The sequence below is a fragment of the Acipenser ruthenus genome, chromosome 3 (genome assembly GCF_902713425.1).
Source record: "Acipenser ruthenus chromosome 3, fAciRut3.2 maternal haplotype, whole genome shotgun sequence".
Taxonomy (NCBI): Eukaryota; Metazoa; Chordata; class Actinopteri; order Acipenseriformes; family Acipenseridae; genus Acipenser; species Acipenser ruthenus.
Window position 1 is genome coordinate 21,381,969 of NC_081191.1, and position 17,805 is coordinate 21,399,773.

The following is a 17,805-nucleotide window of genomic DNA, read 5'->3' on the forward strand; positions in this document are numbered from 1 at the left end:
TTTTCTTTAAGCCAGTCTTTAAATACATTAACAACACATGTTGTTTTTTTCTATTTCATTTGGCTGTGCCTCATTTACTTTTTTTGTGTCTACTGTTGACAGCTGCTGTAGAACTTCCTTTTTTTCCTTTTTTTAGGTGGACTACCATCATCTTAGGGAAAGTTGGTGCTGTACCAGTTCTCTGGTGTTGCATCTCCAAATATATTAAGAAAATGGGTGGAATGTAACTTATTTTGTCGCAGTGGATTATAACAAATAAATGAAATGTCAGTTTGTGATGGAATTTTGTGATGGAATTTATAATCTCGTGCATATTGATTTATACAGTGTGACGCCGCTCATCAGTATGCAAGCCATGGTATACGCTGGATGGATATATATATATATATATATATATATATATATATATACTAAGAACTGCCCGGTTTTCTGATATCAATGAAAAAAGTGTAGCCAATGTGTATCAGAATGATACATAGCGTTGTTTAATTTCCACTGTGTAACTTCCTTGTTTTGAAGATATAGTGAAAGAATAAGCAGAAAATATGTACATGTATAAATCCTCAAACAGTACAAAAGCTGAGGGCGAATCCAATATAAAAGGATCAAAATATATATAGGAATGCTGTCCTCGCGATTCTTACACACCATATGGGACAGCAACACTGGTTCATTTAACGTATGACATTTGAGCACCCTTTGTTTTGTGCTAAAATTGGACCACTTACGCCAATAGTTGAGGCCATTTCATAGGATAACTGTTGGCAAATTCAGCCCTTATATTTTCTTGTATGTCATCAAATTTAATTTGGCAGTTGTTGTAGCGTACATAAAAAAAAGACTTTCCCCCCTAATAAATCCGTTGAAAGATTCATTGACCAAGGGGGCCATTGGATCGGATCACCAAGTGACCACAGTCTACACAGGAAGGTTGTTTGTTTTCCAGGTACTCTGACATTTGACCCTGAGGTAAATAATGTGGTGTAAATAAATGACTTGGAACTTGGTAAAAAAAAACACAAAAAAAACCGTTTTTATTATTATTATTATTATTATTATTGTTGTTTTTCAAGTTTTAGATGTAACAGACATCCTTGCTGACTAAAATAGGGTTTGTATGAAGAAAAAAAAAACAAATAGAATATTTAAAAGTCAGCAGAAATGAACATGAATTATGAGAACCTAAAACATCTTCAATGGGCTGGGAAGGCAAAAAAGTTACATCAGTAAATATCAGGGCAAAGAAATATACATATTTATGTCTCATGTTATTTTTACTTAAGCATTACTGGTAAACACATTTTAGACCTGCATTTATGCACTGTATTTCTGAGCATCAAGATCTTTTGTTTAAAATATGTATAAACACCTTGGCTAATTATATTGCAGTACCTGTATGTAGCATGCTAATTATATATTAATCTTTTCCTCTGCAGTTACAATTAATATTATTTGAAGTGCAAGCATTTCCGTGCTATTCTTGTGGAATACATACAACTGATCCTATGAAATGCAAATGTTTATTACAAGAAAATTAATCTGTAGTATAAACAGCACTTATGGTATTGGTATATGGTATTAAACCATAGTTATTACCCTAACTACAACAACAGATGTTTTATTTCTAGTGGGAACCTGGTTGTAGCCGTACTTGGTTGAACTGTCAAAACCTCCCTCCTGTCAGCCTCATACTACAACCAAAATGCCTCTTAATTCTGAAATACTAAACATTTTAAAAAATGGTTACATACATTTTGTTTTAACAAAATACTGTATCTCTCATGGAAACTATACAGTGTAGCCAATTAAATGTTAAGAAGGCACATGATGTGTTTGTTTCATGGGATAAAGGGGTACTAGACATAGTCAACACAACTTGTTGGGGTATATACAGCACTGTAAGTTTTTTACAGAAAAATAGTTGTGTATTTTAAAACCTCCGATGTATGTAGGATGTATCTTTGTTTGTTTGGTAGAAAATGTAGCCCTGATTTTAACATGTTCAAAAAATGTGCATAAAGGGGTTAAGATATTTAGTGACTCTTATAGTATTTATTAGACATCAAAATAGTCTCACTGTTCCTGATACTAAGACTAAGCTAATGCATTATACTGTAATGATGATGTGCAACGCTAATGAAAAAGCAGTAAGATATTGGTGCTGTCAAGCTTAGACAGTACTTATTAAATACACTCTCAAATGTTTCATTAGAAACATAATATAGAGAGAAAAAATAAAATTAGCAAAGATATATACCATTACAAGCTTAACAATATGTATTAAGAGCTTAAGATTTAAAAAGTACATTGCTTGGAATGAATAGTGCTATCCTTTTTTGTATTTAGGCATACAAATATTGGTATTTCCTTCTTATTAAACCATTAAAAACAAACAGATGCATCTATTTTATATTAGCATTTCTCATCTCAATGAAAAAAAGAACATTTAAAAACAAAAATGCTAAAATAATAACACTTTGCTTCATTCCCTTGTTTGCTACATTTGCAAATGTAAACAGTGACACAGAGCTAGAATGCCAGCTCTCATTCAAATGATGTGAATTCTTTGTTGCATAAGTACATTGTAGAAAATATTTTATACCATATATCAGGCACCAGTATTATGAAATGTTTAATATTAATAACAATTAGAAAAATACTATTTTCTTCTATTTCTTCTCCCAATTATGAAATAAATGGTCGTATCCTAGCGGTGTAGGCAGCAGCTTGTAATGCCTTAAATGTGTTATGTAAGAGTTGTTATCTCTGACCAAATAACACTCTGCAACTGAAATAAAAAATACACATACTAAACTGTTTACCTTCACCAGAAAAAAAAAACAACTGTTAAATGGAACGGTGTCTTTCACTCAGTTCAGTGAATTCCCTGAGGGTTTTTTTGCAATGGTCATTTTTTAGGAGCCATGACATTTTTCAGGCTTAAATTGCATTTACAATGTTACAGTATCCACTATGTACCGTACTTGACATAATTTATGGTGAATGTGAATTAATAATAAAATAGTTATAGGCTTTACTTGTGTCAGATATTGTTTAATTAATTGCAGAGGTACCTTCTTTGCTGGACTGCCTAGCCTAAGATAACACCCCATAAAAACATTATGAATGGTCGTGTACCTATATTTTCCTAAAATAAGATATCCTTAAAAAACAAGTTTTAATTATGTATCACAATATGTGTAAATAGCAAATAGCTTTAAAACAGACACCTTTACATGTTAAATGTCACTAGTTTGCTATGCATACTGTTAAGACAGTACAAGCTTCTGCTTAACTTTTTGCAAACATTATTCTTTTTTGTGCTAAGAAGTGCTATTTTTATTCTTTAGGTTTTCCATTCTTCTCTACCTGTGCAATATTCCTATGCAGGCCTCTCTGTATGTGAGTTGTGAAGTCATACTTGTCTGCACACAAGTGATGGCATATGTTGCACTGAAAGGGCCCACTGTCGCCATGGCAACTCATATGCAAAGCATACATCACTTCATCGAGAAAAACAATGCCACAGTGAACACACTTTGTTGACAGTTCATCTTGAGTGCTTCTGTCAACCTTTTCAGTTTTTTCAACGTTCACGGGACCCTCGTCCTTTGCATTCATTGGCATGGTACTCTTCTCCTTGGTGGCTCCATTCGTAGTTGGGTCCGGCCTGGAATGCTTAATTGCCAGATCCAAAGGAATGTCATTGTCTGATCCAATGGCTGAAAAATGTGGAGGGAGGCTGAATGTGGGATAAGGCACAAAGCTTTGGCAAGGATTTGGTAAGCCAGGGACATGGCTCAAGTAGTGTGGATTCCCGGGGACAGACATCTTGTACTTAGTCCAGAACCTCAGCCAATCAGCTTCGCTCTGCAAGTCATTATGTATAAATGGAAGTCCAAACAGAGGATACTGGTATTTTTCAATTGGGCTTCCTGGTGGAGAATAATTGGCATTTTTTGAGGGTCTCATATATTTTTCAATGGGGCTCCCCCTCTCTGAGGTTCCCTTCCCCTCTGCTGCAGTCGAACCATCTCCACTGCTTTCCTGAGGGCTTTTTAAGTGTATCTGCATCCTTTTGTGGATCTCCAGAGTTTGGCTGACTAGTAAGGCCTGCGGAGTGGGGTGGGGCTTGGTTACTGAGCTGTATGCCTCAAGCTTGCTCAAGTTAGTCTGCTGCAGCTCTTGCTGGTTCACTTCTGGTGGATGTTCCTCTGGCCTTCTCTCCAGGGGGCTCCCATTCACTTGCTCGTCACTGTTTACCCTCTGCTGCTTGGTCAGCTGCTCCGAAGGAAGTGTGTCAGGGTTAAGGCGCTTTCTGGTGCGTCTTCGGATGATCTGCTCACCATTGTTTTGCTTTATAATGTTCAGAGGCCTTGGAGTCTAGAGAAGAACAGGGCAAACAAACAATATTGAAACAAAATCAATAAGTGACAATTCTTTCTTTTTTTTCCCCCCAAAGATAATGGTGTTATTCTAATTCCATTTGATGTAAGACACCAACTAAAAGTACATTAGTAAATAATGTAAGCAGGACCTTTGTTTAACATTTCATTTATAGGATGACATATCCAACAGCACAGACTCCCCTTAAAACCTGCTGGGTCATTGAGCAATAGGAGAAGACTGCCCTCTACTGAGCCACTAGCTCTACTTCCTGCAGCACCTAGTATTCTTCTGAAGTCTCCACCAAGTACTGAGAAGCACAACACTACTGTACTACTGTATGCATATTAGCTTCTGTTACCTGAGAAATCTATGGTGTTTCATTTTGATGTAACAAAGAATGTATTCAGTAATTTTCCTTATAAAAAAACTATTTTAGTTGGTCAAGCCATATACACCTGCTGTGCTGACCTGCCTGTCTGGTCTAAACAAACTAAGCTGATTTTTATCTGTTAATTAAGAATGTCTGCCTGAAAGCCAATATACAATTTTCTTCCTATAAAGGCTTAAGAAGTGCGACACCATGATTTTAATTGTTACCATGAACCATGTAACGTTTAAATAAATAGAAATTCCTAATTTCCTCATTCTAAAAGTGAATTGAAAAACAAACTAAGGGTATAATATTCAAAGTAATAAAGTAATTACTTTAATTATTGCATAACATCTTTAACATGCTTGTAATGGTAATTCAGTAAGGAGAATGAAACTGAAATTTGTATCCTTCTGTGATTAACTTAACCTTGGGTTAGTATCATATCCCTGAAATAGAAATATTAACCATTACAAATGGGTGATGTCTCTTTAAGAGCACCCGACCCTAACAACTACACCAGCGCTGCTCATCAGAGCCTGTGACACTGCTCAGGGCCTGCCCCCGAGCCTATAGGAAGTCGAGTCACAGGACAATTTTCTTTTATATGTCATTGCGACTAAGCCGAAGCGACCTAGAATGTAATGGTTAATAATTATATTTCAGGGAATCAGGGTTATGATAACAACCCAACATTCCCTTTCAAATGGACAACCCTAAACGGCTCAAGTGCAGCCGTTCAGGGGCCAAACCCAGAGTTTGGGTGTGGTGCCACAAGGTGCTCTGCACCTAACTGAAGAGGTTGCACTGCATTGGTTGCTCCCACGGCTGGCCACTCAGGAGCTGTACCAGCGAAGAGAACCAGATCCATTTGGGACAGAACGGGGCTATTGGAAGGACCTGGGCCCTGTCCAGTATGGTCTTCTCTAGACACAGGGGGAGCAGCGCAAGCGATGGGAACACGTACAGAAGGTGGTCCGACCACTGGTGGGCTAGAGCACCTATCCCCACAGAGTCCCTGTGTTTCATGGAGAAGTACTGAGGGCAGTGGGTTGTTTCTTGGGAGGCAAAAAGGTCTATCTTCACTTTCCTGTATTTCTCCCAGATGAGAGCCACTACCTCTGGGTGAAGTCTCCTTTCTGAAGCGCTTGGAACCCCTCTGGAGAGTAGGTCCGCAGCCCAATTGATCTTCCCAGGCAGGTGAACTGCCCTGACGGAGAGGTGTTTGTGTGCCCATAGCAGAAGCCTGCAAGCTCCATGATGTAGACTGGGTGACCATAGACCACCTTGGTGGTTTATGTAGGCCACCTCTGATGGGTTGTCCATCCGGACCAACACATGTCTCCCTCTTATCTCTTCCAAAAAACTGCCTGCAGCTCCAACATATTGATGTGACGTGCCTTCCAAGGGAGTTGTCACACTACCTGCACTCCTCTGCTCTGCCAAACTCCACCCCAACCTGAGTTGGATATGTCCGTTGTGATCACCTCTCTCTTGGCGACACTCCCTAGTGGCGCGCCTAGTCGGCCAGGGTGTTTCCACCAGTAGAGAGCCTGCAGTCAGTGATGGGACACTGTCAACAGACAGTGGCGGTTCAGAGTGGATACAGGGACTTGGTGGTTGAACCAGGCTTGTAAGGGGTGCATGTGTAACAAGCCCAGGGGCACGATCTGAGAGGTTGCTGCCATCAGGCCTAGGAGCCTTTGGAATAACACCACTGTCAGTTTGCTGCCGAGTTGGAAAAGCTTTAGGCAAGCATTCATTCTGATTACTGTGCCGTCCGACAGAGTGGCCAACATTGTCTCTAGATGCACTCCCAGGTAGGAGGCTGTCTGAAAAAGAGTCAGTTGGCTCTTTGTATTGTTCACCACCAGACCTAAGAGGCGCAGATGACCAGTTACGATGTCTGTGTGAAGCCATGCTTGCTCTGGAGACATGGCGCAGCTGAGACAGTCATCTGGGTAGTTGAGGACTCTGATGCCTTTGATTCAACTGGGTCAATATGGCTTCCATGCACTTCGTGACGACACAAGGAGCGAGAGAGAGGCCGAATGGCAGGACACAAAACTTGTACGCCTGGCCTGGTGGGTCGCAACAGCCGTTGCATAGTCAACATCTTGAACTGCCTCTGTCTCAAATACAGGTTTAATTGTCTGAGGTCGAGGATCGGTTTTAGGCCTCCAGCCCACTTTGGCACCAGAAAGAATTGCCGGCTTCTCTAATAGAGATGCTACCTCCTGAGCCACCATAGCAGCGGCCTGTGGGTCTGTGATGTTTTTATTACAGTCCGGAATGGAGGGGCATGTTGTAATTGAAGGCAGTAGCCCTGTTTGACAGTGTTGACCACCAGGTGTCTGTGGTGCACATATATCTTGAAAGAGGGCCCTGGGCCTGAGGCAGCAAACTACTAGGGCTGATTCTTCTGTGGCGCAGCCTGTGGCTGTCGCTTTGGTGTGACGTGCCTGGGTTTACGCCGGCCTCCTCTAAACCCTTGGTTAGAGGGGCCTGGTGTTCCGATAGCAGCGGAGGGCAAAGGATGGGCCTGACTCTGTGAAGCCTGGAATCTGGGGCGCCATTGGTGCCGAGATTGCCACTGCTGCTTTTGTCCCTGATTGTGCACTGGAGTTGGGTGTTTTGGGGGACAAGATGCACCAACTCCATGGTAGACTCTCTTGCACGATGGGAGTGTTGCAGCATGTCATCCACCGCAGGACCGAAGGTGTGTCTGGGGGTGACAGGAGCGTCCAGCAGCGCGGTCTTATCTCCCTCAGACACAAGGGCCTGAGAGAGCCACAACTGCCTGCGTGCAGCTACCAGTGGAGAGTTCTGGATATGAGGCGGAGCTCATCCAGTTGTTGGACATAGGGACATATCTTCGGCCTAAAGCAATACTTTTTGACCAGTTGAAGTTTGTTATTGTTACTGCTAAAATTCAATGATTTAATTAGTTCAACAGATCAATTGCTGAAGTAAGATTATTTGGCTACCAATCAGGTCACATTTTGAAAGCATTTACACCAGTGTTTAAAAAAAACAATTTTCTGAAAGGAGAATGTTAATGTTACAAGACACCTTACATAAAATAACTTACTTCTTTGATTCTTTGTAAAATGACCAGTGTTTTTCATTTAAAAAGGAATAATTTACAGATGGGGTAACACTTTGAAAAAATAGCCCAATGTGTTAATGGTGATTTTGAAATGCACCTTTTTTTCTTTATTTAGGCTGATGATATTTTACATTCCAGTAGAGTACAATGCACTGATTCATTAGCCTCACAACAAATAATTAAAAGCAACAAGGGTGAGAGATAAGACATTTCTTCCGACGCAGCTCAATGTGTATGCTAATTAACTGCATCTGACTTTGGGAGTGACCACAGCAAGGAAATTAACTACAGGCCAGGGAGTGGTACTGATCAAACAACCACAACAGGATACAGCTGTCCTGTTTTATCAGGATTTGAATATTTGTTTATTTTTCAAAGACCTTTTTTCCCCCTGAACAAACCAATATGTCCTTCCTACCGAGTGCAGCTTCTGATACAGGCCACACGCGTTGCACACATATCCACCGTTTGCATTCTTTCTCCAGAGAGAGGTTTTTGTGGTCAGGCAGTTGGCACAAAACACTCCTGAGCCTCTGCGTCTCTGAAACAAAACAAAAGGGAAAAAAGAGAAAGGTCAAAGAGGAGCCATGTGATTTGAGAAGTTCGGGCAAATCAACGGCAGAGTTTTGTCTCCAAAGTTGGCAATGCTAATGGTTTAATACGCATTGCCCATAATAAGGTCAGGTTCAATTGTGATTAATAGAACACAGCTGATTTTCATTATAAATTAACAGAGTGATTGATGAGCTTTACAAGATATCACAGTGTTTTTACAAGAAATGGACTTCACTTTCTGAACTTTCAACTGCATTGTCTGTGCTACATCAACAGGCAGATATGGTTTCTCTTGTTTGTAACTTCACTATAACAAACCCACTTTTTTAACGATCCAATCAGCAAGAATTGTTTTTTTCAATGGAAATTAGACCTAGTAGAACGATCACTTTAACAAAATCTACCCGAATAAAATGATCTGGCATGAGGAGGTAACAAGACTGAAACAGTGTGCATTGAGAAAGGCACAAAAAAATGAAGCAATCTATGCTTGATGTGTTTTTCAAGAGAAGGGGCATGTAATTACTCTATTCAGCATGTAAGTGTACTTTTTATTTTATTTCTTTACTGTTTTCTTTTAAATATACAGTTTAAATGTTGATCAATGTGAAGTTGTCTTGAAAGAACTACTGTATAATGTATAAAGAATTGTCAAATCCTATTATAGCAAACAACCTGATATAAAGAACAGGTCCCAGGGGGGTTCGTTATAATGGCGTTAGACTGTATGTCCTGCACAATTAGTTAACCATGTAAATAATCCAAACTGTGGGCTGTGAAGCAGTTTAGATTAAGTGTATTTACAGTGTTACAGGTATAAAAATATATTTTCTTATTTGACAGAATCCTAGTTCTTATAGAGCAGAGTGAAATATTGAAGAATGATAACTTATATGAACCTTTTAGCAGTAAATGACAAATTTGAATACAACATATATTTAACTGGAATATTGAAATGCTCACTACAATAAAGTCATATATGTTAGGTTTTATGCAATTCAGGCAATTCATTTTAACTGTAGACTGTTGTGTAGGAGGGAAGCACTTGTGCCAGAAAAATACAATGCTTATAATTGTACTGTGATACATTTAGAATGGAAAGCTTTCTGCAGCCATAATTTTGGCTTCAAGGCCAGAGCACTTTCTTGGCAATGAAAGGACATTTGATTCATCGGGTGTTTCACGATGTATCACTAAAAAGGTCCTGGTGAGCAGCCAGTTCCCTATAGGGTAGTTTTTCCATCCAGATGCAAGTGCTGTCGGAGGCCCTCGTAAGCTAACTAATTATGATCTTGCATTTGCTGATGCCTGCTCACTCTAACATTCGACATCAGCCATTAATCATCGACACAAGGAAAATGAATGAAATGAAAGAAATGAGACGGTAGCCTGCACGGCCATACAAATCTGAAATGACTGCAATAATGTAATCACATTGGGGAAGTGTTTTTAGTGAACTATAAGCAAGTGCAAAGTCAGTCTGACAATTGCCCTTTTCAACCAGGAACATAATATTATTGTTATTATTATTATTTATTTCTTAGTAGACGCCCTTATCCAGGGCGACTTACAATTGTCACAAGATACCACATTATTTGTACATACAATTACCCATTTATACAGTTGGGTTTTTACTGGAGCAATCTAGGTAAAGTACCTTGCTCAAGCAGTGTCCCCACCAGGGATTGAACCCACGACCCTCCGGTCAAGAGTCCAGAGCCCTAACCACTACTCCACACTGCTGACCCTTTACAACTGGTTACAACTGGTTATATTTCATTGGGTGAGTAAACTCAGGATTTTTGTTATGAAATGATTTTGTAAATTCTGTTATTTTTTTTTCAAATGCCAAGTTCCCTGCAAGAGACTTTCTTAAATTAATGTTTACTGCATATTGTACACACCTGTGATGTGTATACTTGCACTACTGGATAGTCATTTAAAACTACAGGGTACCGATTCTCTGAAACAGGCTAACTGTGAGACTCATGGGTTTTATACTGATGTTCAGGATAATTGATTGTAAACCTTCAATTTGTAATCTTAGGGCTGCCACTGTGTAAATGAAAGTGTGGAGGCTGTAGAGCCGATGAGAAAACTAGTAAAACACTTTTTTTTCAAAAATCCTGTGCATTTCAAAGCCTGATCTGGTGTTGTGTACCTTTGTTTGATTTCTCTTTTGTTTGTAAAAAGATGTGCAGAATATTTTTTTTAAAAATATTAAAATGGGGCTGAACAATACTGCCTTGACTCTGTTAATTCATTGCCACTATAGACATCCTATTATTTTGCACCTGATAAATTGACATACCAAAAGCCTGTGTACATTTTGCAACACGTAAGCTGGTACAATAAACATGTATCAAAGAAACTACTGACAAGAGAGTTGTTAAACTACAAGTAAAAATAAAACACCAGTTATTATTCTAAAACTAAATTGTAATAACGAGTTTGAGTAAAAAACTTTGAGAATCTATTTTTTCATAAATCTGTTAATAACAATTATTTTGCATTTTTGTTTACTTTTTGGGTTTCACTGCTGATATGATCAGTTCAACAAGAATGCTTTTTTTTGTTTGTTTTGTTTTTTAACAGGGAATTAAATGCCTACATTCATATGGAATTGTATAGTGTATTCTGTTACTTTGTACACACTGTCTTAAGTATTTCCAAAAGTAAATACTGTATTCATTCCAGTTAAAAAGTAATTTATTTGTAAGCTTAATGAGAAAAATAATTACATTAAATAAAACAACTCGGTTATTGTGGTTTACAACAGAGTCTACACATTTGGAACTCAGGAATCATATTAACTTTGCTCAAAGTACAACATTATACAGTATAATCTGTCAATTTAAATTTAAATTGGATTTGAACTTGAGAACTTTGGTGGAAAAAATAAACTTCCACCAAATTTCCAAACTAAGCCAGTCAATCTGAAAGAGAGAAATATATAGTGGTTTGAAATTAGTTAAAAGTAACCAGATGACATACAAAACGGTCAAATCATTCTTACAGATAATTAGCATAAATTATTCTTTAATAATGAACCATATTTAGACATTAAAGCCACACAAACATATTTATTTCTAACACATTTATCAGGAATGACATATGACTGTGCTTGAACAAATATTACAGGGATCCCTTTTCAAATGGATTTAACACAAACGTATGAGGAAAAAGGGAATTGATGTTAAGACTAGGTCATTATCACCTATATTAGAGAAGGGTGTGGCAATTTTATGTCATTGCTATTGAGTTAAACACAGAATACATTTCCAGAATATATTCGAATTTATGTGTAATTCAGTGCATTTCAGTGAAAAAAAGTGTTTTTGCTTTTGCAACACAAAGACTTAATTGAAATTGATGACAATATAATTATCTACTTTAAAAGGGCTGTGAAGGAAAGTGAGCCAAAATAAATGTTGCAGCTGAAAATTATAAAGGGTGGAGGTTAAGAAAAGAAAAAAACTTTCATCTGTAAGTTTTTAAATATCAGCAACTAATTTGAGCTATCATGTTCTGCTTTTAATTGTAAATATGAAATACATCAAGGTATTTTTGTTGGCTGCATATGTGACATTTAAAAAAAAAAAAAAAACTGTTTCAAAAATTGAAAGTGACAGTCCATAAAAACATCAGACACTTGCATACAGACCATACTAATACTGGATCATGGTATGTCTGAAAGTCTGTTATCATATTTAAAAAATAAATCCATACTGCACACTACTCCTGGGCCTTTGATCAAGTGAGGATTGAGTGGTGGGTTTGTGATGTGGACTGATAACCACAGAGCACTAAGTTGAGACCACAAAACTCCTTTTTTAGTTATATTAAAACTTGGAGTTCAAAAGCAGGAAAGTGAATTTGCCTGCTGCACCACCAAGACCCAGCACTAGGAGATTGTAAGCACTAAGGTTTCAAGGCAACAGTGCAAAGCCACTTAAGAAAAAGTGCAAAGTATAATTGTGTGTTTATGAGATTTAAAATGGGGCCACGTCAAGGCAGGAGACAAGGAATATTCAATTTCCTCTTGTTTGTTTTATAAAAGGGTTACTTTACAAGACAACTTAAAATTATGAGTTTCCTTAGGAATAATGATGTAATTTAGATACAAATAAGGGTCTGTTCAGGGGGGAAATATTTCTTCAATCAGTTCAAGTGTCAATTACAGAGGAAAGCAATGTAATAGGCTGTCCCTGTCAAACAGCTCACGTACCCGACTTCCTTTTCAATTACCAACTTGTCTGCATTGCCATCTGTAAAAACGAATACATACCTTGTGCTGCCAGTTTCTGCTTTTGCAGTTCCATTAAAGTAGCTGGCTGCAGCTGCTCAAGAAAGAAAGCTCTGATTGTCTTTGTTTTCCTTAAGTGCAGCCCCATTTTTCGGTAACACTTTAGTTTAGGGATCCGTTATAAGTGGTTATAAACAATAGCAAAAACAAAACAATGGCAAAAGTGTATAATAACTGTATTGCAAAAACAAAACAACCTCATATAATTGGTGAGACATATAAAGACAGACAGACAGACAGACAGACAGACAGGCATAGACAGACAAACAGACCTGAAAAGACAGACAGACTATATCCATTATAAGCGATTATAAACAATAACGCAAAAAAACAATGACAAAAGTGTGTAATAATACCGGTACTCATTATTTCTATTCATATTCTATAATTGTTAATAGCATAATTAATAACATGTTTATATATTGTTTATAATCACTTATATCGGATCCCTAAAGTGTTACCCATTTCTCTCCCTACCATGCACATGTCAACTGAAGGCAATATATTGTCTTTGCCAAGGTGTAGGCTTCAGCAATAGTGGGCCCTGTTCTTTTCTTGACCTGATTTGGTTTATCATTGTAGCTTGTCTACCTCAAATGCTGGTATCTAATATGTGTCAATGTCTAAGCCTAGCAAAATACATTAACCCCAAGCATATTCCATAACCACTGAAAAGATAATCTTATCATGTAGGTTATAGTCACTCTTTTACTCAGATCTGGCTTCCAACATGCCAGTAAATGTCCCTGACAGCTACGCAAACACAGATTATTAGAAAGGTGCAGTAACACAGCAACTGAACTTTAAAACATAAAAACGCAGCAGTATATACATAAATAAAATATAATTATTTTTTAAGCGAGTCAGAAATGTAGTAGGGGATTATGCTTTATCATGCTTTAGAGATTCCTAAGAATATGTAAATAATTATATATACATTCAGGGGATTTCTATCCATTCACTCTCACTTGTAAAGATTAAGCATTCCAATTAACTATAACTAAGATCTAATTACCTTAATGTCTTTAATATGTGCGTTGTCAGGTCTACATACAGTAAATTCTCACATTTTATCTTCAATTCTCATGTGAAAGAGGAAGTATTCACATTTAATAATAAAACAAACAGAATGGTAGAGTCCCCAAACAGCAGAAAACTGCATAGTTTAAGGTCCATTATCATGGGCTGACTTCTTTTGATGCATCACGCTAACAAGTATGCTTTCTGTAGGGAGGCCAGTTGCTTGAATACTACACACAAAGAGATTACCTGAATGTCTTCAGTTCATTAAAAAAACATTAAATAAAAACTCTTCAAAATGGAAGCAAGTCAAACAATAAACCTTAATGCTAAACTGCTGCTTTTAATACTGTACTTTATCAAACTGAAAGGTATGACTAAGAATTAAGCTCTCCATTTACCCATTGATCAGGAATAATATTTATGGGCAAAATGCAAATCTGCGTCAGTGTTAATTAGCATTATAAAATATCCCCAGAAATCCTCGAATATAATTATAAATGGTGAAAATAATGTGCTTAAATGCCATATATATATATATATATATATATATATATATATATATATATTACACCCCAGGGAATTACGCAATTATGCGCCCGCGTAATGTTACGCATAAAACATAACACCACGCATAGGCGCGTAATATTAAATTATATCGCAGTTAAGAGAATGATAGAGGAAAATACTGGTTCGCACTGAGGATAAAGGGAATGTTGATTGATTTTGCCAGAAAATGGCACGACAAAGGTCCCATATACACCATTGATAAAAATTGTAATTTGTAAATCAGGTGGCACACTAATATTAAATAAACAATTGTTTAATTATCTACAGGGATAGAAGGTGCAACCCTGCTGACAGTTCCAATCACAGAAATCCTCCATCAACATTTTAGATTTAAATACCAAGACTGTAGCAGCCTTCACAACACATCTGGTTACAATTCTGGGCATATTGAACCATCAAGTCCTATCCTTTATCCAGGGTTTATTTAAAACCAAATCTGCCTTTTTCTGTTTTACAGTATTTAGAGCTCTGCAAGTATAATTCAGTTTGTAATAATTAGAGTTGGGGGTAACTCGTTACTTAATTAACCTGTTAATGTAATAATATTACCTTTGTCAACAACAAGGTAATATAACACTTTAGATTTTTAATGGGAGTAATAATATTAGTTACTTTCCACAAAAAATAAACAAGCTTGTCTCGTTACTTTTTCTCTGTTATACATCTACATTGGTGGTCTTTTCTTTTTTTAAAGCCAAAGTACATTCAGTTCAGTAAATGTGAACTGCTCCATTGTATTCTGAGTCAGCACCACATGCCGTCAAACTGGAAACACTAACAGCTCGGCATACGGCAGTCCCTAAAGACATGACTGCTACTTTCCTTGAACACATGGAAACCTTGAACACAGCTTTCATTGCGTGCATGTGCACAATCAGGATTAACTGGCTTGAGTACAGAGATCCTGACAGGTACATAAACAGCTTTTTTCTTCAGTAACCTGAGCTCATTTTGATGTGCTACCACAAGGACTATTTAGATGTATAAACAAAACGGTAGGTTAAATAGTTTGACTGAATGTATGCTTTGAATAACTCAAATTGCAGGCATACAAAAAATACTACAGTATAATTGATGCATAAGTATGTACAGTCGCCACTGCTTACAACGGGCATGTTTGTGTTAACGTGATTCACCCGCAGTAAGCGATGGACGGTATAAACTCCCACACAATAACCTGACATTCAAAATGTCCCCCAATCACCAGTACAGAAATCAAAACAAACAAGCGTGTATGCAGTTCAAAAATCTTTACTAAGACACTCATTACACTAATAAAAAAGATGTATTAAAACCTATGAATGTAATAAAAAGTAAGTGCAAAAAAATAATCCAAGTGCAGAAATGTACAGCACAGGTAGGCTACATTATGTGCTTTATTTTGCTCTTATCTGCCCCCTATTTTACTGCATTTAATCCTGTACTTCAGAATACTGTAATCTGCCAAGTGTTTAACCTGTAGTATTTTGTATTTAATCATATCCTGATGTAACTATCACTATTATCTGCTGTATTATTGAATTGTGGTTTGTCACACTTGTACTTTGCTTGAACAAAAGTTATTGTATTTCTTGCTCTTATTATATTACTTGTATTGTAACACTTGAAATGTATTTGCTTACGATTGTAAGTTGCCCTGGATAAGGGCGTCTGCTAATAAATAAATAATAATAATAATAATACATTACTGCAAATTGTTTCCCGTGAAGAACTGTGTTGTCAGAGTTTCAGTTTCGGTTGTTTTTTCATCAGCACTCTTTTGAAGCAATGTTGCATTGTTTTCTCAGTAATGAGGTGCAAACAGCTGATTGATGGATCTGTCAAGCTTTTGCTATAGTAAAGTGCTGTTTTTGTATTGAAATCTATGTGAATGGCAAGATAACAAGGTGAAAACAGCTGATAATATTTTTTTTTAATATATATATGGATGGGTTTCAGTGAGTTACAGGAAAATAATTCCATCTAGTGTTCCTGTGACGTCATAAATTAAATACAGTAAATATATTGTAAGTAAGTACGGTCCAAGCCAGGTTTTTACTTGTGTCTCTGGATTTTACATGGAAGGATCAGAAATCGTAAAACTCAAGAGGCAGTTCAATCTAAAATGATAACATAGTCTGGGGTCCTCTCTCTGTCTCAATGTTTTTTTCTAGTGCTCTAAGCGATGCAGTCCCCTCAAACTATTAGGGAGAAGTTTTGGTGTCCAAATGTTTAACCTTGTCGTAGCCTCACTCTCCTTCTTCTAAAGATTAAATCAACTGCAGTGTGCTGCTGTTTAGGTCAATTTAATAGACCCCCAATGTCTATACAACATTTTTCACAGGGGCACCATTCAATGCTATATTAAAGGTGTCCTTTCCTTAGGTAAAAAATAGAAGAAACATGTTTCCTTGAGGGCTTAACCTTTTTACCTTGTTCCTTTGGGCAATGTTTTCAATTATTTCTAATGCAATGGGTTGGTTATTTATGGCCAATATTCATGTTTGAGTAGGTCTGACATTTATTATTGGCGTTAACACAGTATTTGTGTTTGGCAAATATCTTCATCCACCAATTAACAAAATGTCCCTTATATAAAAATGCACCCCAGTTAGCTTGCCAGATAAAGACTTCGGCAATCCTTATTTAAGTTGCATTCTTTGTTGAGAGGAATGCAGAACTGGGAAAGTCATAAAAATAATATATACAGTGTATAATTTCGCAGGCATTTCTTTTCGGGGGGGGGGGGGGGGGGGTTAAATGGGTTATAAAACACAGCCATGCAACAATCTATGATTTATTACACAGTAGCAAGTGAAGTAATAAAAAACAAAATGCTTTTCTGAACTATATCAGCAAAACTAGAAAACAGCCGAAAGGTATATTCCAACACTATTTTGCTTAATAGAGTCTAGCTTGTGAATGTACTGTGAAAAGGGAGACAAGGAGATATATCAATACCACAACTCCAAAAAGGAAACCACACAGCTCTAAAACTTTAGCTATGTATGGCTTTTTGTGTTATCCTGCAATCTTGAGTCACAAATAAAGAAATTATATATATATATATATATATATATATATATATATATATATATATATATATATATATAGATAGATAGATATATATATATATATAAACATTTATTAATATTACATGGCTTGCCAACAAGCTTTCCAAAAGATTTTCACCATTAGATGACACTGGCTGACAGTGTTCAATTGCTAATAAGCTAACCACGATGACAAGCAAAAGTATAATCGTGTAACTACTGTACTGCAATAGAATGTATAGTTTTGGTCACTTAAACACATAGAATATTGTGTTTTTAATTTAAACAGCAGTTTCACTGCGCTGTGGGGGGTCCAAATGTAATGCATCTCAGGGCCAATTGACCTACCCACTGATCCCAACTAAAGTTAACCCTTTTAAATCCTAAAACATCTTTCCTACAATAGCAGTACTGTGCCTGTTAACTCTTTAATAATCACTACAATATGTAGATA

At 37.0% G+C, this 17,805-nt stretch overlaps 1 protein-coding gene across 4 annotated transcripts in view; it reads right to left on the minus strand.

Moving 5' to 3' along the window:
• Positions 1–1,007: 1,007 nt before the first annotated feature.
• Positions 1,008–17,805, minus strand: part of LOC117435326 (zinc finger transcription factor Trps1-like) — a 138,393-nt gene continuing 121,595 nt past the window's right edge. For all 4 annotated transcript variants that reach the window (XM_034058398.3, XM_059012707.1, XM_059012708.1 and 1 more), the window contains exons 5-6: positions 8,287–8,409; positions 1,008–4,383 (exon numbers count right to left, since the gene is read on the minus strand). In XM_034058398.3, coding sequence (XP_033914289.3) covers positions 3,340–4,383; positions 8,287–8,409 — 1,167 coding nt within the window. In that variant the 3' untranslated portion in view covers positions 1,008–3,339. The remainder of the gene's footprint in view (positions 4,384–8,286; positions 8,410–17,805) is intronic.